This window comes from Trachypithecus francoisi, unplaced genomic scaffold, assembly GCF_009764315.1.
Source record: "Trachypithecus francoisi isolate TF-2019V2 unplaced genomic scaffold, Tfra_2.0 Lachesis_group16, whole genome shotgun sequence".
Taxonomy (NCBI): Eukaryota; Metazoa; Chordata; class Mammalia; order Primates; family Cercopithecidae; genus Trachypithecus; species Trachypithecus francoisi.
The window spans coordinates 38,054,252-38,080,597 of NW_022681461.1; the positions used below are offsets into that span (position 1 = coordinate 38,054,252).

General features: G+C 36.3%; 1 protein-coding gene across 36 annotated transcripts in view; it reads right to left on the reverse strand.

Moving 5' to 3' along the window:
* The window catches only part of PTPRD (protein tyrosine phosphatase receptor type D), a 550,040-nt gene that overhangs the window by 123,323 nt on the left and 400,371 nt on the right, over window positions 1-26,346 (reverse strand). For 14 of the 36 annotated variants that reach the window (XM_033237341.1, XM_033237339.1, XM_033237333.1 and 11 more), the window contains 5 exons: window positions 25,447-25,607; window positions 19,656-19,670; window positions 14,766-14,878; window positions 1,901-1,942; window positions 1,295-1,392 (listed from right to left, as the gene is read on the reverse strand). In XM_033237341.1, coding sequence (XP_033093232.1) covers window positions 1,295-1,392; window positions 1,901-1,942; window positions 14,766-14,878; window positions 19,656-19,670; window positions 25,447-25,607 — 429 coding nt within the window. The remainder of the gene's footprint in view (window positions 1-1,294; window positions 1,393-1,900; window positions 1,943-14,765; window positions 14,879-19,655; window positions 19,671-25,446; window positions 25,608-26,346) is intronic. The other 22 variants (XM_033237352.1, XM_033237336.1, XM_033237348.1 and 19 more) reach the window with 9 other exon arrangements.

Here is a 26,346-nt window from a genome sequence, read left to right on the forward strand (position 1 = left end):
CTTCTTATTTTTGTGACCCCTCTAAGCCACTTGAGGTTGGAGGTTGGGGGTCCTCTTAGAGGTTTTGCTACAGAATATGATAGGGTAGAACGTTAGAGCTGGTAGGTCCAGTGCAACTGCCCCAATTAAGGCTGATACAACAGATACCAAGAGGTAACAGGGATGTGTTAACAACTCCCAGTAAGTAAATCAATAGAAACCCCTGGATGGTGAAATTTGGGCTACCCAAGTACCCAATAACCTTTTATTATTTGGTACAACTATAAGATTTTAGCTGTACATTTTAATCTTATGTTAAAACTGGTCTAGGAAAAACAATTATGGTCTGGTTATCAACAATTCATTAATTGGCTTCATTAAGGGTCCTTGTTGCTGGAGAATACCAGAAATATCCAGTTTTATAACTGTTTGCTTGATATATACCACAATATCCAAATACACACCCATACACATGTGCATTCACACAGGCTTTTAATTTACCTGCATCAATAATTCACAAAGACTTTTTAAGGATTCCGTAATTTTAAGATAGCATTCAGTGCACCATTCCTTCAAAAACAAGAAACTCTCTGAAAATATATTTCTATGTTAATATTAACTCTAACTAATTGAAGGCTAAGATAATATATATATGTACTCAATAATTACAGAGTTTTCATGGCTTATAAAACTAACAGTCTTCAGAAATGTACTTAATCTCCGTAACCTTTCTTTTCTAGATGAGGATTCTTATCACAAATCAGTGTATTTGGCACCTATTTGGTATGCTGGAAAGCTTATCAATTTAGTATATTCTAGGAACTGAAAAACCAGAAGACAAATACTGCATGATCTCATTTATATGTGAAATCTAAAGAAGTCACACTCATAGGAGTAGATAGTAGAATGGTGATTACCAACCGATGGCTGGAGAAAGGGGAGATGTTGATCAGTTTTAGCTAGACAGCAGGAATAAGCTTTAGTGATCTGTTACACAGAATGGTGACTATAATTAATAATAATGCATAATATATATATACAATTATTGCCAATTAAAAATAAAAGTTAAAAACAGAAAATTCATAATCTCAGCAAGTAATAATGAACAAATGTAAAATTAACACTTTTTAAAATTGTAATTACTATATTGCTTGTGCAGACACTTTTAAGATGGCAATTCATTATACGCTTTTATATCATATTTAAGTCATATTTAAAGGGAAAAGCACTGATGAAGTTAATTTTCAAGAATATGGTCAAAAAAAGAGAAGAGCAACTCTTGAAATTACTATAAAGAATAAACACAGTGAATTACCTCATATTCCTGGGAAAACTTCAAGTTGTCATTTGCTTTCAATCTTTCAATGTGGTCTGCAAGTTCCAAGATGGGTATTGGAGGATGGCTAGCCATACCTATTGAAAAAAGGAAAGAATAAACACATTTGAAAACAAATGAAAACAATGCTAGCCGTTCCAAAATATAGAGAATACTATAGTTAGAAATGGCCTGAAAATATGTGAGTAGTAAAGATGTTTTAGGTGAGGAAGCAGGCAAATAGTTTGGTTACTCAAAGCAGGACATGCTCTGGGAAGATGAATTTTGTAGCCAAATGAAAAGTCACCAAGCAAAATCTCCAAACTAACACTCCTAGTGTAAAAGAAAGCGTTATTGTGCTATGAATCAATGAGGTTAGCTAGCGGAGAAAACTGACAGTCAGGCTTGATGTCAACTTCTGCTTTGAGTAATGACTTTTATGCCATTTCAAACTCCTTCTCCTGCACTGTGTGAAATGGAAATTGTGTGGAATTAAATGGTGTAAAGTGAACTAAGAAAACAGACACTGAGAAAGGCCTAAAAGGGAAAGAGTAGTAGCTTGATAGTAAACATAAAATGACGTATGCATAATCAAGGAAAACTAACTTGAAGAATGAAGGTTACCAGGGTAACCGGAATCATCTGAACCTGCAAAGGAAATGATGGTGTAAATAAAATAAAATAGAACAAATTCTTAAAAAAAATGAAATGGAAAGCCTGATATATTTTTTCAAAGGACTAATCAAAATGCTGCAAGTTTTTGCAGGATTCACTATACACTGTGGCTAGTACAATGTGACTACTAATTAAGATAGCTAATATTTCACAAACCTGTAGGTGACTGACATTCACATGCAAACATAGACACAAAGAATGACATGCACCACGGCTCATTGACGATAATCACTGAAGGCACAATCAGACACCAAACTGAGCTTCAAAAATGTTTCCACTAGTAGCAGATTGTAGAGGTTGGGGTTGCAGCCTTCTTCTGGACATTTATAAATGGCCACACTAACAACTCTGTGATATTTTGCCCCGGGTCCCCATTATTCAACCCCCAGCAAACCTACAATCTACTTTAGGTGTAAACATCTTTGTCCGCTAATGAGAAATGAATTCAGGAAAGTGAGCAAATGATGAAAAGACAGGAGGGAAAGAGGGTGAAGAAAGAAGGAAAGCAGAGGCGGGGGCTGACACATTCTAGTACATTCAGCCAGTGGAAGATATATTAATTTCATAGATTCCATGAAAAATAATCCACTATTAATTTTGGTGACTCCTGTGTCTTTCTGATGTTTTCTCACTTTTCATATGATTTGTCTTTTTTTTTTTTTCCTATTAATTTTACAGAAGTATCATGAAAGAGCATTGCTGGCTCTTATCTTACAGACACAAATTCCAGCTGGCTAGAAAAACTTGAACTAGCATGTCCCCAGGAAAGCCACTGAAGCAGAAAAAGAATGAGGGAGGAGCTCAAACTGGAAGCCATGTGTTGACATTCTGCTGTCACTGTGGCTCTCTGGAGGGAGGCTACAGAATGATGGCCATAGAGTCAATATGACATGTGATGACTGCTTTAAGAGCATTTTAGGAATTATACCATTGTTAAAAGTCACCCAGTAAGTTCCTTTATCTCAAATGCCAAATTATCAATGGTTCTGGTTAGTTAAGTAAAAGCTACCCCGCTCTTTGAAGACTACTACTTTAGTAAGTGCTGTGAATTCTGGTGGTTTCGTTTTTATGGCTATGAAGGTCTGCTTCCAGTCAGCTAAAATTTTAGTGGAGAGCCAATAAAACTGAATTGCTTGCAAGTAGAAATTCTTTGTTGGTGATATAATAATGCCTTTGGAACAAAATTTTGGAACCCTTTCTGAAACTTTTCTGTATTAATGGTAGAACTGAAATAATTTACATTCTGTGGAGGAAGTGAGAGGGTGACAGTGATCTGATAATTACATGATCTTATCCAGATGAGGCACCCCCAATGAAAAGAATGGAAATGCAAAGGCATAGGTGACTTTAGGCTTATCTGGAAATGGAAATGGACTGATATGGACATCATTACAGTACTTTAACAGAGAAAATAATAGAGACAAAGATGTTTAGACCTTTTCGAGCGAATCGTGGGAGAGAGTTATTATCATATATGGACTGAGTGGTGGTTTGGCTAGAGAGGGAGGACACAGAGCCAATCAGGGAGGCGTAGGGGACTGAATTACTGCTCAAAGCTGCAAAAAGTAAAGCCAGTTGGAGATGGGAAAAGTATTAGTATTACAGCAGTAGAAGACCATAATAATAACCAAAGATGTGATCAACATATTTACTTGAGGCATGCACTGGCACATGATCTGGAAATATTATATTGGAAGCTTATTAAAGAAAAATTCAAGCAGACCTACATTGACTACTTATATTCCACATCAGAATATATATATATATGTATATCTATTACATGCAAGATATTATAGCATTAAAGAATCACTACATAAAACTTATCATTGGATACCATATTGCACTCAATTTCTAAGTAAAAATGGCAGATGGATGTTTCACAGAAAACGGAGGAGAATTTGTGTGAATCCAATGGTACGGGAGAAAGAACCCTGGCTTAGAATACTGGACTTGGGTTCTACTTCTGGTTTTGTCATCTACTAATAGGGACAAATCACCATTTGTGAAGCGCCTTTGATTTCTTTAACTGTTAAAATCAGAGTACAGAACTAGATAAATTCAAGAGCCATTCTCTTCTTCATAACTTTCATTCTTCCCACATACAGATAGAACTTCTGAACAGAGAAGGGTCTATTGGACATGGTGCAAATGTAAGGGTTCTAAAAGTTATTGTACCTCTTCTTTGAGGGGAGGTGGAGAGTACTTACTTTTTACAAAATGGAAAAGTAGTATACAGTTGAATTGTTTATTTTTTCAACTATTTAAGTTTGCTATTTTCTCTCATTAGCCAAAGTGTATACACAGTCTATTATGATGTTATACCATATATCAGAAAAGATTGAATGTCAGCATAAAAATAATCCTCCAGAGTAAAACTCCTCTAAGTTGAAACTGTTTAGCTCATATCAGAAAACAATGACCAAGGATCTACTTCAAAATATTGTTATACAATTCTGCAGAAACATCTCCACTGCCCAATATTGAAAAAAAGTTATATGATATAAACAAATATGTTAGATTTTGAATGAAAAGGTAGACACTAAGAAAACTATGAAGTTGACCTCACTGTGGTATCCTTTCAATGTTTTGTCTGGCAACATGACCACTGCTCACAGTCTATAAACCAAAGTCTTTACTACATCAGAGTTTTCACATTTAAATTACTTGATGTGCTTTAAATTTTTTTTTTTTTTTTTTTTTTTTTTTTTTGCAGGCTGTACACCAGACCAATTAATTCAGGTCTCTGGATGTGGGAGCTATATATTGATATTTTTAAAGTTCCCCAGCACTGGCTCTTAGTCCTATGTGATTCATGAGGTGGGGCCCATAACTCCATTTATTCCTTTTTTTTCCATTTAGAAATCGTATCAGGATTTAAGAGAATGAGATGAACTTTCTCTTGGTGATATTCTTGAATCCCCTCTAACATCCCATTAGCAAGCTTTAGTACTTCAGCTATTATTAGCAGCCAAGAACTTGAAGGACAGCTAACAAATAGGGAGGGCTTGCCAGTATCATGATCTCATCAGTTCAAAGCTACAGATGTACAACAGAAATGTTTTTTTTTTTTTTTTGTTTTTTTTTTTTTTTGAGATGGAGTCTCACTCTGTTTCCCAGTTGCCCAGGCTGGAGTGCAGTGGTGCAGCCTCAGCTCACTGTAAGCTCCACTTCCCGGGTTCAAGCGGTTCTCCTGCTTCAGCCTCCTGAGTAGCTGGGATTACAGGGACACACCACCACACCCGGCTAATATTTATACTTTTAGTAGAGACGGGGTTTCACCATGTTGATCAGGCTGGTCTCAAACTCCTGACCTCGTGATCCACCCGCCTTGGCCTTCCAAAGTGCTGGGATTACAGGCGTGAGCCACTGTGCCCGGCCCATAAGTGCATTTTAAAGGCACGCATCAAATCTGGTAAGACTTTTCATTTTGAAGCTATGATCTCCACAATATAGTGTCAATGTGAAAAATGACAGATGCAGTCACTGAAATCTGCCTTAGGTTGGAGGAAAAAACAGGATGGCTCCCTTTAATAGGGTACATATTTGTGAGACTAATGTCATGGTGACTTCCTTATAGGAAGTAAACTTTAAAATCATGGCATTTTAACCCGAGAGGCACCTTAGAGATAACTTAGTCCAGCACTTTCATTTTATACAAGAGGACTCAAATCCAGAAAAGTTAGATGGCTTCTCTACATAAGCCCAGACAGTAAATAACAACATCTCAACATGCAGCTTGGGCATCTTTCTACTGTACTATTTCTAGAATGGCATTTGCGATCTTCTAAACAAAGTGGGGGGCAAAGTCTCCATGGATGAAAGGGGCTAGACTGGTAAGATAAATGACTGAAGGTGGCTAAGTATTATACAGTCAACATTTTCACACACAAAAAAATGCAGTAATTCCCATTTCTTCACAATGAGCAGGTTTCCAGGGCTGGCTTTTGTTTCTCTACTTTGAACAGAGACTCCAGAAAGAACAATAATTCTTTACTATGTGAAAAATAGCCATAAGCATGACATAAATGGCAACTAACGCTCAGTCTCAATGTCACTCATATTTAGGCCTAGTGTACACGTGGCGGGCTTCTGAAAAGGGTGAAACTATTCAGCTCCAGGACTTGCTCTGCCAAGTGAGAATGCAAGGCCAATCGGTTCAAACTGTTCAGGTTTTCAATGGCCACTAAAAATCCTGAGTTTCCTATGGCATTTCCTCAGTTTTCAATGTTGACTCAAAGTTTTGTTGAAACTCAATCCATGTCAAAAGATAAGCTCTTCTGCAGTCCACATATGGTTAACTAGATTATGGCCTTTGTTTTAAAAGAACAAAACCTTCTTTCATCTGTGTGTATGTGAATTAGAATCAAGGAGTGTTGGGAGTGACAGACTGCACGCTTGTATCTACAAGGCAATGGACTAGATACTGCTTTGTGCTGGGGATATAAAGAAGTATGCTTCTTGCATGGTTCATCCCCTATGGGTTCATCTACCTCCCCCTCTCTCTAACCTGATCCCCCAATAATTCTACCAATTAGAAAAATGAATCCCAGGGGAGTTAAAGAACTCAATCAAGGTCATCATTATCAGCAGAACTGTAGCTACATGAGGAATTTGATCCCATATCATGTCCACTCTCATTTAGCACATTTCACATTACACCATGCTGTCTCTCAAATCATTTACCATCCCTGGACAAGTGGTGACAGGTACATAAAGCTGGGTCTTTAAGACTGTTTGGGCTGTCTATGCAGCAAGAAAGAGATCATAAACCATCCTCAGTTTGAGAAAAAGTGTCAATATAGGGACTTCACCTCGGTCATCTGTTTCAATGATGGGGAAGAGGAAAAGAGGATGCAAAAGCACATCTGTATTTTCCAGGTACTTCTTGCCAAAACATCCTAAGCTTCCATGAAAACATGAACTAATGGTATGAATTTAAAATGTTAAAAACTGGAATGCTATTTGGCAGAATATTTTTTAGAACCTAATTTATGGTATTTTTGCTTTTCAAATGTCCTGCTCTAGTTTACTAAGTCAGTAAGGCTACTGAATGCTTCAAATGATTTTATTTTCCATAGAAAAATATTTATGAAACACTTGCTCTATTTTCATATTTTTAAACCTTACATTAAATGCCAATAGGCACTATATAACTATTCTGCTAAGTAGAGTTTTTGAAGTCATTAATAACGGTAGCATATCGTTTAGATGATTTTTTTCTGTCACTATATACGTGTGTTTGTAACGACTCAGTAATAGTCTCTTCGTGACTTTCCTTACTGACAAACTGTGATAAAGTCTGGAGAATAGTTTGTGCTTATGAACCAAAGAGAAGCTAATTTTTTCATCAAATCAATTACCACAGTCTTAACAAAAGTAGACTTCTATGAGCTAACAGTCAGAAAGAGAAAATTAGTTCATTAAATATTTGTCATATTTTTAACATAATTTATGCACTATTTAGAATTCTCTGAATGAAATATAAATACTCTGCTATGTTTATTATTTGTATCACAAACTAATGATAAATTAAAGATAAAGAGAACATTGATTTGTAAGCTTCCTGATATAACGATAACGACAATTAGACTTCATTTGTGACTGGGGATCATTATTAAATGAGAGTCACCAAAAGTGCTCTTCTAGGTAAGTACTGAATGGCATAATTAAAATTCAAAATTTTTACTTGATTGCAGGAGTTTTTATCCAGCCTGGGCAACCGAGGAAGACCCTGTTTCTGCAAAAAAAAATTTTTTTAAATGAACCGGGCATGGTGGCACATGCCTGTGGTCCCGTTACTTGAGAGGTTTAGGTTGGAGGATTACTTGAGCGGGGAATGTTGAGGCTACAGTGAGCTATGATTGTGCCACTGCACTCAATCCTGAGCAACAGAGAAAGACTCTGCCTCAAAACATTTAAACAATTTTTTTGTAAAATTCAATTCTAATGTAGACTTTCTCAAAATACAGAATTTGAACAAGCTGATTCTTTATATCAGAAATCTGGCACTTAGATTTAATGAATCATCGTTTTCAGAAAATAAAACAGAAAGAACACATCAGGTATTCTTAACCTATTCATATGTCTAAATTCCTTATGGTATTAAATAAAATATGAATGGATGAAGAAAGTATACATAAAAATTGATCTTGTTAGCATTGATCCAATTAACAGTATTAATAGATCAGAAGAGATAGCTCAAGAGCTTTTTAAAGCTTATTTAGTTGCTGTGCAGACATTTCTGCTGCTGATACCATATTTCTGACTCGTTAACTTTTTACGAGTTTGTTTTTGTTTTTCACAGCCCATCAATCACCTACCATCCATGTATGCTTTAGGGCAAAACATACTAAGGTCATCCACGGAATGAAAACGAGGTCTTTATGTTGTAATATCTGATCATCAAGTTTTAAATCTCTTTTCCTAAAAGGTGCAAGAATAAACACTATAGTTTTGGTTTTGTTTGCAGGTATTTTTGGGCCAGGGAGGAGGTATGAACAGGGACAGCAGACACTTTAACACTGAATGTGCAGGCACAGGGAAAGGTCAATGATTGGTGCACCACCAGTGCTATCAGTAGCTCTTCCCTTACAACTTTCTTTATACTGAAAAGAAAGTGAATTTCTCTAAGATCCTCAACCTCTAAATTTTCTTTGCTGGGAAAAAGAAGAAAAATGAACACATATTAGTGATTTGTTTGGTTTTTTTAATATATCACCATCTTTTAATAATATTATATTTATCTTCATCATTTTGTCCAATTCTAGAGGCCATGGGCCAGAGGCAGTCAAACCTTCAGTAAAGGATTTTTACAATATTTCGAAAAGTCTGTAATTGGATCTCTCTATCAAAATGGTAAATGTGCCTACCCTAGGACCCTGCTATTATATTTCCAGGTGTCTGCCATGCAGAAACAGCAATGATGGTGTCAAAATACATGGGCTCAATACAGTAGTATCTGGAATAGCAAAACATGAGAAATAACTTAGCCTCCATTAATAGGGAAGGAGTTAATACATTTTTATATCTACAGAACTGACTACCATCATTGCCATGGGCTGTTAAAAAAAAGTAAGACGTATTAATACACTCACTTGAAAAAAGGTCAATTTTTATATAGTTAAATGTCACAACAACAAATTGTGTGTGTATACATATACGACATACATACACACACACACACCCCTACCTACTCTATATCATTTAAATAACTACATATACAAATTAAGTCTGGAAAGATATACATGAAACTGTATATGGTAGATATTTCTGGAGACATAATTGGAGTAATGATAAAATATTTTAATTTTTATTTTAAATATGTCAAATAAAAAAAGAAAAAAAGAAATGGTGGAATGAAGAGTAATTTTTCTTCTCTAAAAGTGCCTTTATTGGCCCCTTTCCCACTATACAATTATAAACATTTTCAAATATACAAAAAATTAAAGAGTAATATAATGAACACCTAAATGGTCACAATCTATATGCAATAATTGTTAACAAACTTAGTTTCTATTTTCCAAATTTTCCCTAATAAACGTGTTGCTTTTGAAATTAAAAAGAAGATGCTCTGGGAGGGACAGACTAAAATAATTTGGAAATTGTTTATAAAAGAAAGAAACAGAAAACTTTCCTTCCAAATGAGGCTAACACAGTTCATTTTTGTTTAACAAGCAACATATCTACTAACCCATTCTAGTGCATACCCAGTTACTGCTGGTTACAGAGATGTATGGAGCTTAATGGACATTTCCTTTAAATGCATCTTTTATAAGTATTTTCTTCCCTTCTTCCACAGACCTTAAAGACTTGTAAAACTTGATCAGCAGTTAATAATTCCAGTAAATTCCTCTACTACATCACCTCTCTCTTTTACTTATTTTGCCCATCTTATTCCATTATCTGTTAGAGCTAATAAGTCAAACCTCAGCTAAATGATACCTTCCTGGATACTTAAGTCCCCATTTTAATTTGGTAGTTATTGGTGAAACAACTGATGTTACTTAAATTGCCTGTTCCACACTAATTCTGGCTGACCTTGTACACTAATAATCAATGATTTATTGTTTAAATCATTATTCTCTTAAATGATGAGGTAGCTCATGCTGTATCAAATATAACTTGGCTATACACTGCCATCTGAACTACAACGAGACAGACATTTACAATCGTGCAAAATACTTACAAGCTGAAGTGCCTGCTTTCAATTGTGAAAGCATGAGCTTCCCCAACCTGTTCAGGTGCTTACATACAGTGTTTCACAGACTGACATGATTCTTTTTTTTTTTTTCATTTTAAATGATACTTTAATAATGAAAGTGTGCAAGCACAAAAAAATGACAAATATTCCCGTATATTTGTCCAGACTTACCATGTGAACCCATCACTTAAGTAACAGATTAATCCTAACACTATGCGGCATCCTGGAATCCCATCAGACTGTTTGTCCTAAATCTAGTCCTAGTCCTAGAAAAACTACCATTTAGGGGGAGAAAAAAAAATTTATTCAACAATTCCATATTGTCTCTGATGCAGCAACGGGTTAAGTCGTAATTACATTATGCTCAATAAGAGAAAAATAAAATGGTTTTTCAGAAGGGGCTGGGTTGGTGGTTCTTTTTCCACTCATCTTAATGCTAAAAAGACCAAGAACTTTGTTGCCAATAATGGACTAGTGGGCTTCAGCCCTGAACTACCTCTAGCTGCCAGCAGCATCAGAGACTTCAGAATGAGAAGATACAGCAACTCCTTAAAGTGCTCCGTAGAGATTCAAGTCCAAGCTACCTCTTTGGAAGGCTCTCAGCAGTGTCAGAGAGTGACTTGATTCTTGTCTAAAAGTTTGAAAATGTGCTAAAGCAATGTTCTTCCCCACACTCTCCAACCTCACAAGGATGGTTATACTGACAAAAAAGCACATTTCTCTGCCTTCTCTTTGTGCCTTAGCTGAGCAACAGTGGACGGAAATCTACCTTTCTGACCCAACTATGTTTGTGGTACTGCATTTAAGGGCACAGTTCTTTGACGTACTTAGATTGTTGGAATGCTATATTTATATGAAATTGGGAATAATAGGCAGAATTAAGGAAAAAAGGATCTGACTCCTTAAATCTAGATTCTCCAAAAGAATAAATAACTTAGAATGTAAATGAATCTATCACTCACAAAATTATTTTTTTTAGAAAGTAGAATTTATGGAATCACTGAACTAAGCAATGTGCTTTCTTTACCTTCTGAAAGGCCTACTGAATTTCAAATTGTAATGTTTATTTGCTATTTTATCCTTCACAACAGACCCATCAGAAGTGGAAATCAATTTGCATTCGGGAACAAATTCTGCACTAGGTACTGGTTATATAAATCACAGCCATCTTATTTCATTGAAATACTTTTTTTTTTTTAACAGAAGATGTGGATTATTAATTCTCTACTTATGTATATTATTAATAAATATTGTCAAGTGTTACAATGTTTGGGGATAAGCAATTATACATTCATAGTAGATATAATATACTAAAAAGCCACATTTCAGATAGTGAAATGTAAATAATTTAAAAACCTAAAAATTAAGTAGCATCATAGCACCTGTTATGCAACACCTAATAAAGGGTTATTTTATTTCATTTTCCAAAAAAACCTTTGCTTCTTTGTGAAAAAGAGGAGATGAACAAGCACAAAAGGGTTATTGGGTTAACAACCCCACATTTTGCTCTCATCCTATTGACAAGTAATTAAGGTAATTCACAGCCACTGGCTAAATTCTATGCAGGCTGAAGCAAATGGTCACATCTCTATGAATTTCATATTAACAGCAGAGTCTATTTCCTTTGTAAAACGGTATAAATTTTCCAGACAGCAGGCCACAACATAGAGCTTGGATGGCAAATAAACAATTTCAACAAATCAAGCTTAAGTGAATTGCTTACCTGAGCTAAAGGGCATAATGTACTGCTTCCTGAGTGAACAGATGTGCCAGGATCTTAGGACAATTTCTCCTTTTCTAGTCTCCTCCTCTACTACAGCTCCTCTCTTATCTCATTTTGTCCACTTTATTCTCTCATCCATTTGAGATGATAAGTCTAACTTTAGTTAAATGACATCTTCCTTTATACTCAGGTCCCCATTTTAATTTTGTAAAGTCATTGGTGATACAAGAGATGTTACAACTGTAACATTCATTTCTCTTTCTGGTATCTTATATAAAATTTAAGAGATTCTCTCTATAAATGGATATAATATTCCCAAATACATTGGGAAAATTAAATTGCTAATAGAATTCTTGAGTTTGGCCATATTTGCAAAATTACATCTGAAAGTGAAAAGTATTTGCAGACAGAGGTCTCCTGGTTGAAGACATTCCTATTCTCTTACTTGCAGTCACCAGCACCTGCTAATCACTCTCTCTACATAGTTCCCATTCTTGCTTTGTATTTATTTCTGGCAACATTTTCTGTTGGTGCTCGAGGAGGTGAGGCGTAGCATTTTCATTGGCTCTCTTCTTTTGGGGTACCTTTGCCTTTCTGCTCAACTTTATACTGTGTTTCTGCCTCTGGTGGAAGACCAAGGTTGGTTCCAGCACAAATGACATTTATGTGAAAAACAGGAAGGAGGGGCAGTGCAGAGATAGTCATAAGGTACTGAGAAATCTGATCCATTTTTCTATTTCCACAATATGTTACTCTTTTAAAGGGTGATGAGGTAAGAAATGCAAAGAATCATGTAGCACATCATTTCTTCAGCTTTTGGGTCCTCTATACATTGAATTTGTCAAATTGAAAGGAGTATAAATTCCTGGGTCCATTATTAAGAAGTTGCCCGTAGGCCAGGAGTGGTGGCTAATGCCTGTAATCCCAGCACTTTGGGAGGCTGAGGCAGGTGAATTGCTGGAGCCCAGGAGTTGGAGCTCAGCTTGTGCAACACGGCCAAACTCCATCTCCACAAAAAACCAAAAAATTGGCTGGGTGTGGTGGCATGCCCTAGTAGTCCCAGCTACCTGGGAAGCTGAGGTAAGGGGATCACCTGAGCCCGGGAGGTTGAGGCTGCAGTGAGCCGTGATTTTGCTACTGCACTCCAGCCTGAACAATCAAGTGAGACCCTCTCTCAAAAAATCCATCAATCAAACAAACAATGAAAAACAAAAAAGAAGTTGCCTATAGCCTGAAGTAGTCAGTACCCACCTATTTCAAAAAGCGCTGAAACAACGAAATTTACTACAGTAACTTAATTCATACCAAGTTGCCTTAATAAAGTACTGAGTAGATGACTCAATATGATGCATCCAGAGGGCTACAACCTATCCTGGAAGATGACACAACTTTGTTCAATCATCACGCACACGTCCCGGTGAATGATGAAATAATTTCTTTTTTCAGTCTAACCTCATAGGAGTTAGAATTTTTTTTGAATACCGACATTATGATGATTGTATAGCCACACTGAAAATGCCGAACATTTCTTTCAATTGAAGAGTTACTAGTTACTATGGTATATCTACATGTAAAAGAGAAAATATGCTGAACGTAATAAAGCACATTCAAAATAATTCACTGTAAAATGTGTACTGTAATACATTTGCAGTGTATCATACTGTGAATCAGAACATCCATACGACACAAAGAAACTTGTCTACAATTTGTGGGACAACACTACAACCACATTTTAATCCCAAAGACTTCTTAGATTAGCTCTTCACTTTGTTCAGTATCATAACGTATTAAGATAGCGTCACTCGGTTTTATATTTTCAGCTCCCTCTGCCATTCATAATTTGCCATTCATTTGGTATAAACACGCTTTAGTTGAATGAAAGCAAAAGAGATCTAGGCCTGAATAAACAATATTGTACAGAAGGCCCCTCAGCAGGAATAATAGTGTTCCTCTGTTGAAGCACTTAATGTTCTGTATTTTAAGAAACAAGTATATTTTTTGTTATCCTCAGTCACTTTATGTTTCTCTCTAGTAAGAAGTGATCAGTGACATTTAGTATAGGTAATATTTAAAAATATTTACCTCATTTTCCTACCTCCCTCCCTCCCTTTCTTCCTTCCTCTTTCAGAGTACCATAAACACAAACAAAAAGGAAAATACAGAACAAATCTATGCTTTCCCGTGGGATGAAAGATGTGTACAGTCATCCATCCATTTACTCATTCATTCACTTGATAAGAAACTGAATTCTTTCCAGATTAGTGTCATTGGATATAATAAAAACAATAATCACACCCATAAAAATGATAGATATTATAAAGACTATAGTTCTTCCAAAATTTGAAGGAGAACCACATTTCTTTTTCTTCCCCACCCCATTTCAGGTTTGCATAAAGAACTTAATTTCCTTTCAGACTTTTGCTTGGGCAAGCCTCCATAATAGTAAAATAAAAGAGCAGGATGAACAAAACGGTTCAAAATAAAATGATATCTTCAACTTAAAAAAATTTTTTTTTTAGACAGAGTCTGGCTCTGTCACCCAGGCTGGAGTGCAGTGGCGCGATCTCTGCTCACTGCAAGCTCCGCCTCCCGGGTTCACGCCATTCTCTTGCCTCAGCCTCCCGAGTAGCTGGGACTACAGGCGCCTGCCACCTCGCCCGGCTAATTTTTTGTATTTTTAGTAGATACGGGGTTTCACCATGTTAGCCAGGGTGGTCTCGATCTCCTGATCTCGTGATCCGCCCCGTTCGGCCTCCCAAAGTGCTGGGATTACAGGCGTGAGCCGCCGCACCCGGCCTCAACTCTTAATATCAATTGAGCTGTACAACTTCTGGTAAAGACTGTGTGTGGATTAGATGTGTGGTGCTTCTTACCTGGTGTTTGAAAGTTAAGGCGCCTCAGTTCTACGGGGTCTGTTGGGTGGTGTGAAGGGATCTCCTTACTGTTCGGTATGCTGCTTTTTCTAGAGTCGGACTCTGCCCTCTTCCTATAGGGGGAAAATAGAAATTTAAGAAGAAAACAAAAATCAATTGAAACAGATAAAAAAGCAGAGAGTTGCACCTGCACTCCCCCCGACCTCCCAAGTTTTCGGGTTTACAACATTTTAACCCGGCTGACTTGTGACCCAGTTCAGGTTGCTTTTCCTCCCTTGGCCTAATTGTTCTCTCAGGTCTAAAATTTTTGTTTAAGTGGATGATCTCGAAGTCCTGCTCCAACTGTATGATTAAATAATTCAGCAGCTCTGCCTTTTGGCTTCAAGGGGATCTTGGTGAGATACACGTGGACCCTTATTGAGCAATTCTCTTATCTACTAGTTCTATTTGTAAGGAACAGGATAGGATACCCTTAAGTCGCCAATACTAAGACTGTTGTTACCATAGAGAAACTACCTGACCTTAAGCTGAACAGCTAAATCTGTCCCCCTTTGCCCTAAGTATATATAAGTGGTGACTATAGCGAGGAGATGATGCCTTAGATTTTCCCATACGGCAGGTAAATACAAGTGCATTTTTAAGATGCCAAGTTATCCTAATACCTAGGAGAATGGGGACCAGGTTAAACAAACCTCCCCTTTCTCTTTCAAACATGAAGGAAAAAAAATAGTGTTAGCTGTTAACAGTACTAAGCTGTGATTAATATTTTGTTAATGAAAGGTTCACAGAAAGATCAGAGAAAAAGTAATTTCACCTGGTGTTAGAGCCGCTCTCCTGATAATCATTGAAGGTGCCATTGACAGTGCCTTGTTATAAGTGTGATTCTTCACACAATACATTTTAACTTTGTTTTAGAAGCTATCTACTAGCTTTATTATCCCCATGTAAGCTCTCATTATGTAATTTTAACTAATTTCTAAGCAAGAAATGTCAGATCTGTATATAAGATTTCTTTATCCAATAAAAAAATTAATCACAGAGTCATAACTATCTTCTTCCAGCTTGAATTAGATTAAAAACCCATTTAATCAACAGAAGCCATTTTCAAATAGTGCTTTTTTTTCCCCAAATACTAATGCCTGCAATCTCTATGACGGAGTCACAACCCCAGTATCTCACCGCTGCTCAAAGTAAAGGCATTTTCATTTGGGGGAAACAGGTACTGCACGGTGTTTAGGAACTTTCCTTTCCTCTGTTCGATGTGACTGTGGTACAGCTCATTAGTGTTGCTGTGGCAATGGGCTCTCATTCAATGCCACCCAGGTCGTTCTATGGTTAGCCATAGGACTCCTGCTAAATAGCCTTTCCTCCCATTTCTGCTCATCTGTATGAAATAAAACTAACCAGGGATGAAGAGAAGACTGATGCAAAGGGGACGTGCACATGATTTGCTCAAGTGCAACGCCTTTGACGAAACATCCTTGATGGAATACATTTTCATGGCTCAGTCCTATTAGACACGTTGCTTTCTCAGTACCTTAGATTAACCTGTCTCAGGATTTCCTCTTTCTATCTAAAGGTGTTGGATACAGCCTTGGGACAAAATGTACGGCCAAACCATTCCACCAATCAGAGGTGAGCAGTATTCTGAGACCTGCCAAGGCACTGGCAGCTCCAGTTCTATGGAGTAGAAAAGAAGAAAAGAAAGAGAAGAGATGAAGGGCTAGTGAAAAAGATATGAGGAGGAAGAAAAACACAGGCTCAGAAGATCATGTGAAAGGAGGACATGATGACCAGTTTCAGAGTAGGCAATGCCACTGTGTCTATGCTATGGGTCTTTGCCTCACCACACTAAGAGATTCCTTTTACCACTGAAGATGCAAAATCGAAATAGGTTAATGAAACGTGACTGGGGGCAGCCAGCCAGTCAATTAGACGTGAAACATGTGGTTGGTCTTCTCATTTCAAATAATACCAATGGCTCTTCTCATGTTTCGCTCATTTTGCGTAATTTGGCACAGATGCATTTCTTTACTAATGTGTCAGGTCCCATGACAAAAATTTAGATTTTTCTCTCTTCCCAACGTGGCTCTGCCATTCTTGCAAGATTATGGAAACCAGAATTACAAATATCTATCCGGACAAGAAAATTACTTTACTCTTACAGGTATTGTAGGGTAACCTCCTTATCTTCTTTCTCCCTGTGGCTGGGGTGAGTGACACTGAGCTGGAGGGATAGAAAACTCTCTAAAGTAATTTAGTCAATTTCTCTGGTTCCAGGAAAGTTAGGAATTACATCTTGTTGCAAAGATGTTGAGTCTCAGAAAACTCAAGACATAGGACTAAAATTACAATTCACAATTTTAATGAACAGGGAGGGATTTACTGACATTTAATAACTTCTCTTTCACTGTCTATTCAAATGAAATTATTTCCAAGACCTCAGTCTCCCGAAATCCTAGCCAAATAGAAAACCAGTTGCTTAAATGTATTTTGCTTAGTTTTGTTTCAATGATCACAACATGGACAATTCTGGCTGTCCACATTCTTATCACATTATTTTTAAACACCTATTATGTGATGTGCTAGAATGATTGTTTTCTAACACAGAAAACATTTCTAGGAAAGATGCGAAAGATGAAGAGTTTGGTCATCATTGCTAATAATACGAAAGAGTGTTAAAACATTGTCACAAAATATTAAAAGACATATAATGGCCTAAATTAGGCCCAGCATGAATGTAACTAGTAACATTTTTCCTGATAAATTTCAGAGGTCTCACCATTCTCATTTTCAGTTTGAAAAATGGAAAGAATAATGACTACAAACAGATTCTAAATTTTGCCTTGCTATACTATATATGTTTTTCTATTAAGACTATAAAATTTATTTTATAGTTTATTTCTTGCAATGAGAAGTATCTACTATGTGGAGGAGTTATATAGGTGAAAAGGAAATGGAAGATCACTTGAAATTTTGTATCTATCAGAAACTGCTGATACTATACAAGCATGCGGTTGTTTGGGATGTGGGTAATACACAACACAAATGCTACTCTGGTCTATGGGGCATCTGCTTTCTCCAAGGGTCCCATCTAGGTGGGAAGAAAAAATTAGGCTCCCAGCGAGGGGGGAAGAAAAAACAGGGAAGTTGAGTGAAAGATCGTATTTATGGTCCTGAAACAAAGATATACAGACATGTGAGCAGAGGCTTTTGAAAGAAAGATATACTTATTAGAAATATCTACTATCGATATTCAAGTAAATCAATCCAAATACTTGTTTCTGATAACATGAAGAATGTAATCCCAACTCTGCCACTATTGGTATGTGTCAACTACAAATTTTCTTTTCAGTTTCTTTATGTATAAAACAGAGGGAGATTAGAAGATGATGTCTAAGTTTTGGCTCAACTCTCTCATTTTAATAGAGAAAGGAAGCATTGATTAAGTTGTAAAATGTGAAAAGTGTTATGATGAAAGGTACAGAGTCTCGCTCTGTCACCCAGGCTGGAGTGCAGTGGCATGATCTTGGCTCACTGCAAGCTCTGCCTCCCAGGTTCATGCCACTCTCCTGCCTCAGTCTCACAAGTAGCTGGGACTACAGGTGCCCGCCACCATCCCTGGCTAATTTTTTGTATTTTTTAGTAGACACGGGGTTTCACCATGTTAGCCAGGATGGTCTTGATCTCCTGACCTCGTGATCTGCCCACCTCGGCCTCCCAAAGTGCTGGGATTACAGGCATGAGCCACCACACCCGGCTGATGAAAGGTAGTATTTTAAGTGAGTTTAAAGTGTTTCGTCTTTTGGCTGAAAAACAAAAACAAAAAAACACACAGTATTCTGCATAGGTTTTTCTGCTGGATAAATAGACACTAGAGATGTCCACACAAAAAAGACACCCTCATAGAGGTTTAAAAATTCTTATCATTGAACATGAGGCTTGCTGACCAATGTAAAGTGATTTTAGTGTAAATAATGCAGCAACAGTTCTCAAACTTTAGTATGCAGCGGGATGACCTGGGGAGACTTGTTAAAATACAGCCTGGTCGGTCAATGCCTAGACTTTCTGATTTTGTAGGTCTGAGGTGGGGCCCGAGCATGTGTATTTCTATCAAGTTCCCTGGTGATGCTGATGCTATGGCTGCTGGTCCAGAGGCCACTCAATGGAAACCACTGGAATATGGCACTAGGAGAAAGGTAGGTGATCTTTCAGATGTTTTTTGTAGTTTGATTTTTATCAGGAATTTACATATATGTTATATGCATATTTATACATAAGTGTATATGACTATATAGATATGAGTTAGAAAGCTAGAAGGTTAGTTTGGATTCATCATTCAATAACCATATAGTATATTTTAGCTATTATTATTGCTATTATTATTCAAGACTGGGAGACATGGATAATAATTTTGAATTAGGGAAAAGTTCTCATTAAGGCACTGTCATCAATATTTGCAGGGTGTGAAAATGCTAATATCATTAGGTGATCTGTAGTCAAACTTGAAAACTAATCTTTGGTAAAAACAAACAAAACAAAACAAAACAAAACAGTTTATGAGACACCTCACATTTCTGCTCTGTAAACACATCAACACACACAAATGCCCATTTTAATCTTGACCACAAACAAAACTCAGATACTGGTTTGTGTACTATCTTTTAAACTTCGCCTTTAATCTGTTTTTTTCTTATGTAAACAAAATATTTATCTCCCCCAGAATCATTTTAATGAAGTCACTGTGTATATGTAGGCTTTGCCCATCTTCCACGTGCCAGGTATCATCTTTTGTATGCAGTCCCGCCCTCCCCTCTTCAACAGCTCTGAAGTCTACCAGTTTATTTTTTTCTTACTGAACATGAAAGGGGTTTGTTCTCTATTCCTCACCTGTCGGGTTTACTGCTCCATTTTAATGCAGCAAAAAAAGGAAAAAGAAAGGCTAAATGTTAGTTGGCCAATGGTAACAAGGATAACCATGACAACCAAGATTTAAGATATAGTGTTCACAAGTAAGGACACATAACTGACATACATTCGGAAGCGACAGCGAATCAAAATATTTATGGACCTCTGATTATGAACTAAACAGGGGACATGAAGTTACATCACTGAATACACAGTGTGTGTGTGCGTGTGTGTGTGTGTGAATGACACATGCACTTTTATCCATCACCTATAAAATAATGCCACAATTAATTATATCCCAGGAACTGTTCGATAGTGGAGAGATAATTTGATTTTTAAAAAACATGCTATGAGAAAACTACTAATGTATTCAATGGGAATACAGCATCATTCCACAAAAGAAATTCATTCATTTAAAATAAAAAGCCTTCAATTAAGAGGTATGTCATTCCTTTCATATTAAATATCTGCAAACTGTATTGAACTATACAGAAATTTGCACAATTGAATAATATACCAAAAGGTAATAAGGTGGCAGAAATTATTTCTTCAAATACCTCTTGCCACATCTTTTTTCCAATGAAGGATTAACCGCATCTTCAGTTTAGGAAAATATAATACTCATCATTATAAATCTACAGAGCATGGCCCATTTATACGGTTGGGCTTATCCAGAAAAACATTTTATTACCAGCCATTGACAGAATATGTATTTTCCTAGTCTGTGGTGCTGTCTGTGAACACAACTAGTTCATGCTTATAGCTCCTTTCACCTGTGATATTATGTTGATTGTTTAAATAACCATATTATTTCTGCAGCATGTAACCTTTTCCTGAAAACAATTAATCTAAAAATCTTCACTTTGAGGCAAATTGCAAAGTTTTCAGTGAGTTCCCAATTGCAAAATAAAGGTACTAAGTTCTTCTTGATGCAATGAAATATATACCCAAGTGGCTGGAATATCTGGCCCTGTGAGACAATTCAATCCATCTCTTTTCAAAAATAAAACATCCACATTTAAATTGCACAAACACACACATACAAAGTAAATGATGAAAATGGTATCAAACACATTGGTTAATTCTTCTTTTTCTTAATTTTAAAGTGATTTACTTAGTGTGCCAGGTTAAAAAAAATTCTACATAAATGTTTCCAATTTGCTCACTTTTTTAGATCAATGACTTTATCAGGGAATCAGCTGTAGAACAATCTATGCCTCAGGATGGAAAACCACCTAGTGAATTATCAGTTCTGTGGATTAAAAGGCTGCTTGAGTATTCATATGCACAAATGCATAGTTCTAGATAAAGGTCAGCCTCACCATACACCTGGGTACATATGTGGTACAAATATCTAAGTTTGAAAGCTTTCACAATTGGTAAATTTAAATTACAGGCCAAGGATTTTATTGCAACTCTTGCCAGCCAAAATAAAGGTGATATTGAGTGATGGAGTCAACACATAGAAGGAATTGAGTTTGTTTAATACTGTTTGACTTGTATACATTTAATTATTCAATATTTTTGTGTGCCAGGCACTCTACTAGGCAGTAGGAACACAATAATGAATAAGACAGAGTCTTTGACCTGCAGTTTACTGGAGGCAGAGTGCCAAGAAAAGGGGAATTGACAGTAATGCAGTAGGTTCTGTAACAGACAAGTAGAAAGTACTTTCAGAGCCTAGGAAAAGCGATCCTAAGGTAGCCCGAACTGCTAGAGAGGGGAGGAGAAGAGAGGATAGAAGATGAGGTAAGCACCCAGAAAGCCTTGATTTAGTAGGTAGCATGCTAGCTTACTTCCAAAAGATGAGTTGGAGTTATCCAAGCCAAAAGGAGTGGCAGGGGAGTGATAGGAAAGGCATTCCTAACCTAGGGAGGGCCTACTCAGAAGCTAGAAAGCAGAGTCAACCAGCAGCTTCTGGTATGGTTGGGTGTGGCCACATATTTCTTCATAGCATCTCAAAATATTCTGGACTGCATTTCTTTCTTTGATGAGGGCTTGGAATAGTATGGAGGGTTGATACAGAAAGAGAAGACTAAAGACACAAAGCTTGCAGAGAGCCAGTGTTGGAGCCGGAAAAGGCTAGAAAAACTGAAGCCTGTATTTTAGTCTCATCTAGCTCATGGTTTACACATCCTGAGATGGGGATGAAAAAACAGTGTGCAAGCAGGCTAGATTATTACCATTCAAGGATGTTAATTTTGCCTAAAGTGTATCTCAGACTTCTAGGACCACCTGATCTACACTTTCTTTGATTCCATAGTATGTAATAAACACTTTTCATCCATCTTGAAATGCTTTTCCATAGAGGTAAGGTTAACAGTTTATTTTAAAATGTTTATTTTCTATATAAATAATTCTTGGACAGTTCTGGAAAAAAGTCTGAAAAGCCTTACATATGTAACAGATATACAGAATACCAACTTTCAATTGCCTTGTGGATTTTTTGTCGGAGTAGATGGACATGCAGTACCAATACTATTACCTTGTGTTTAATGTTTTCAGATTATAGAACATTATGATTAAAAAGGTCTAATTATCTGGTCCACCCATTAACTTTGTAATGAAGGCTAGGTTCAGAGTGTTGGCATGAATTTCTACCCCATGCAACCAGCTAGTCACAGAACTGGGACTTGGACTCAGGTTTCCTGGCTCTTCAGTCCAGTACTGGTCCGAACATTGCTACTACCTTATCTCTGTAATGTGTACTTTAAGCCATGGCCCGTATCATATTTTTTAAAAATTACAGTACAAGAAAATTTATAACATTAAAGATACATCAAATATATTTTAATTTTCTGATGATTCAGAGGGTATTTTGGGGATCTTACAAAGCCCTGGTGATATTTTTTGTTACTGATGATCAATGTAGTATAGGTGTACAGATTACTAGATTAAAAACAAAAGTTAAATGAACAGAATGCCAGATCAAAGAGTGTGCCATTTCCACATGAATAGATCTATTAGGAATAAGTCTCAAAGTCTCCTCAGATAGCTGGGTAAAATATACTTCTTTATATGATAAAACTATCTGTAGTTACAGACCTATTGCTAATGCAAGCATCTTAGAAGCAGAGATACATGATAAAGTGGATGATCAATATAATGTGAGTTAACGTTTTATTCTCATTCTCTTCTCAAAGCATTATTTGCATATGGGAAGTAAAATATTCTGACAATAATAATAATAATGATACTTTCAATTCTGAGTCACTACCAATGACCTGTATATAAACTGAAAGGCACCTAAAAAGAGGGAATGGAGTATTTATTATGTAATTAACTTTGCTCAGGATCCAAGCTATAAAAGACACTATTCATTGGGTACAGAAGATTTCCTTTTGAACTGCCTCATGATAATCAAGAAGGACATTGTTGGGTCTACTTGAATTTCAAGTCAGGAATGTTCTTTACTGCTGAAGCAAGCATTTCTATTTCAGAAACGCTTCATGGGCCTTCAGATGGTTAGCTAAATATACTTAGCATTCGAGGATGTGTGCATTTCCCCACAATTGCATTAGACGATGCTTACATAGGCCCACACTAAAATGCTACTCCATTTTAATAGAGTCACAAAACCTTTAAATATGATACTTCTTTTTGTGGGATTAGGAAAAATAATAAGTGAGTTGATTTTTTGTCACTTGCAGATGAAGAAAGAAAATAATTATCTTTTAAAAATTATTAGGGCTACAATCATATTTCATCAAATTTACATAACTGATTCACAAATACCATATACATCTGTTACTGTATGACTTAATGATAGCTATGTATATCCAAATAAAACATAACTTAAAAAATAAGGCATTAATTTTTCCCATTTCAAATAATCACAAAATGTCATGTGATATGGTCTAGAAATACACCTGTCAACAAGCACTTGTTTTTTGACCCGACTCCCATAGTAGTATGTGACCACCTAAATAAATATTTCCCAGAAAACAATTAGATTTATACTACTGCTTTTTATTACTGAATTCTCTTCCAGAAAAAAGTGCAGCGTACAGACAGCAAAGGGCACCAGTTCCTGCTTGGACTCAGAGTCTGTGATTACTCACGGGGCAGGTGGGTACCTCATGCTTCCTGCCCTTATCTCTTACATGGAGAGAGGTGATAAAATGCAACGAGTTCCTTAAGATATATGCTTATAGATACTGATTGGAATGGAAGATTCAAATCATCAAATGAGAGGAGATTTTGCTTTTTCGGCTATTTTACAGCATGGATAATTGAATGATGGCAGTGTTCGCGAAAAAAAAAAAAATAATGATGGATATTTCTTTCATTCTTTATAACCCTAAAATAGGATAGGCAATTTAATGGGCTATGGTTATGAACTTCTTTCATTTGTCCTTTATTTTCTCAACCCTCTCTTAATGCTGGAATAAAATGAAATGGAGCCTTTTAAAAACAAGTTTTTCAAAGGAGAAGTGTTCTGAAGGAGTTTCTTAAGAGTCAAGATAAGAGGTTATGGGGTTAAAACTCTATTCCAGGGACAGAAGAGCAAGGGAGTGAGGGTGAAAATAATTAATATAAACCCCCAAAAGGGAGCTAGATGGGTAGGAAAAAGAGTGAATGGAAATGAGATTATCAGATTAAGCATGTAAGCAAGAATCAAAATGAAGATACTCTTTTTAGATTTTGAAGGCCAAGGTTACAGGGACAGGGAGAGAGAAGCTATCTTGTAGTAGAGGGATGAGATCACCTTCACAGTAGCATTTCAAAATATAACACGCCACAAGGAAAATGAGAACATGGATTAAAGTTTTATGAAAATACAATTTGGAATGGAAAAAAGTAAAAATCTATATAAAGGAAAGTAATTTTGAATTTAGTCATTTTAAATGTTTAAGAAAGGATATTATATGCTACTTTTTATAAGTTCATATTTATATTATAATTATAATCCTAAGACAGAAAGAATTTATAAGAACAATTACTAATGTTCTCTAACTGACCGGCCAGTGACCTAGGGGAAAAAATCTTATTAGAGATTAGATGTTAGAGGTAGAAATAAAATTGAAAAAGAGTGGCATATCAGAAAAATGTGGGTAGATATAGATTTGCATTCTAACTGCAGTCAAAGACACTACTCAAATCAACACATGGGCATAGTAAGACTCAGATTATATTTTTTAAAAAAGGAATATGGTACCTTGGCATCCCTTTTTGGACACATACACGAATTCACCAGTGAAGATGTGGAATAAGAGTTAGAAGAAAAATTGGGAGATGATTCATTCTTCATCCCTCTCTTTTTGTTTCCCTTCCTTAATCCTTAATTTTCACGTGCTTTTGCCAAATTTTGAGAAATAGCCACAGGGAGCTATCTCAACGCTTGTGCAAATTAGATTTATGATATGTACAAATTGCAAAATCATGATAGTGTTTCAAAAACCACGTTGAAATCGAGCAATTAATTATCTAAAACAATCAAATGAAAGCTTGCATGGACTTATTTACTTGTGAATGCACTAATGCCTCAATTGTTATGAAAAGTGTTTATCTGCATAAAGCAGCTCAGAAGATTGGAGGCTGGAATAGATGCATGTTGGACAACAGAAGTCCATACCAAAACTGAGTAAGATTCCAAATAGTACAGTCTTTACATTTTGATCTTACTGTAACGTAAACACTTTTCCAAAAATAATTGAAATGGCACTGAAGTATTTCTACTAAAATCAACCACCAAAGGACCACAGAACAATGATCAAGTCTTCAAAAATAAGGCAGCCTCTAAAACTGCAACAGAAATATCGGGTAAACCTACCTTTTATAAAGAAGAATAGCAATGACAATGCAGATGATAAAGACCACTGCAAGGACAGGGCCTACAACCCAGATCAAGCCTTCTTCTTCATCCGTGATTGGCTGTGGATCCAGATCCATTGACACCACGGGGTCGGAGTAAGGGCTGGTTGCATACATCTTCTGAGGAAAAGCAGAGTCTATTTCAGTGATAAAATAATGACTTTCTACAGAGTACCTTTAACACCAGAAGAAGCAAAAAATCGAGGAAATAGTGAATTTAATGAAAAGTGTGTGAGGCAACATTAGCAAAATAGAGGGGAGGGGAGAGGAGAATAAAGAAAAGAAACGAAGGAAGAGGTTTTATAAATACACATTTCCTTATAAAGTGAAATACTTTATAATGAAATAATTTTGATAGTATAAATTACTTCATAGACACTTTTTCATTGGGCTCTCTATATGGCATATTAAATGATCCTATGAAGCGTAAAGTACCAGTAATTAATCAGTTGCAAAATGTTTACTGAACATTTACATTGGGCCAAAGTGTTAGATGCTATGTGAAAATCAAGAGAAAAATTAGAGTTCCAGCCCGCAAGGCATTATCATACAGTTAAGGAGACCGAAGTATATATTTACGTTCAAAAATAAGTCAGTATTTAATTAAATGTGAATGTCCGTAGTCGTTAGTACTACTGTGCTTCTTAGTGCTTGGTACTACTTAATACTACTGCATATTAGTTAGGAAATGGAAGCCAAACAACGAAAAAATAAAGTCTACAATTTCAAAAGGGAATTCCATAGTTCAAATTACAGACGCGAGATATACAGAACTGATGATATGGCTTCATAAAATATAGAATTTTTAGAACTTAAAAGAATGTAGCAGTTCTCATTTAGTTTTATTACAGTTATTGCT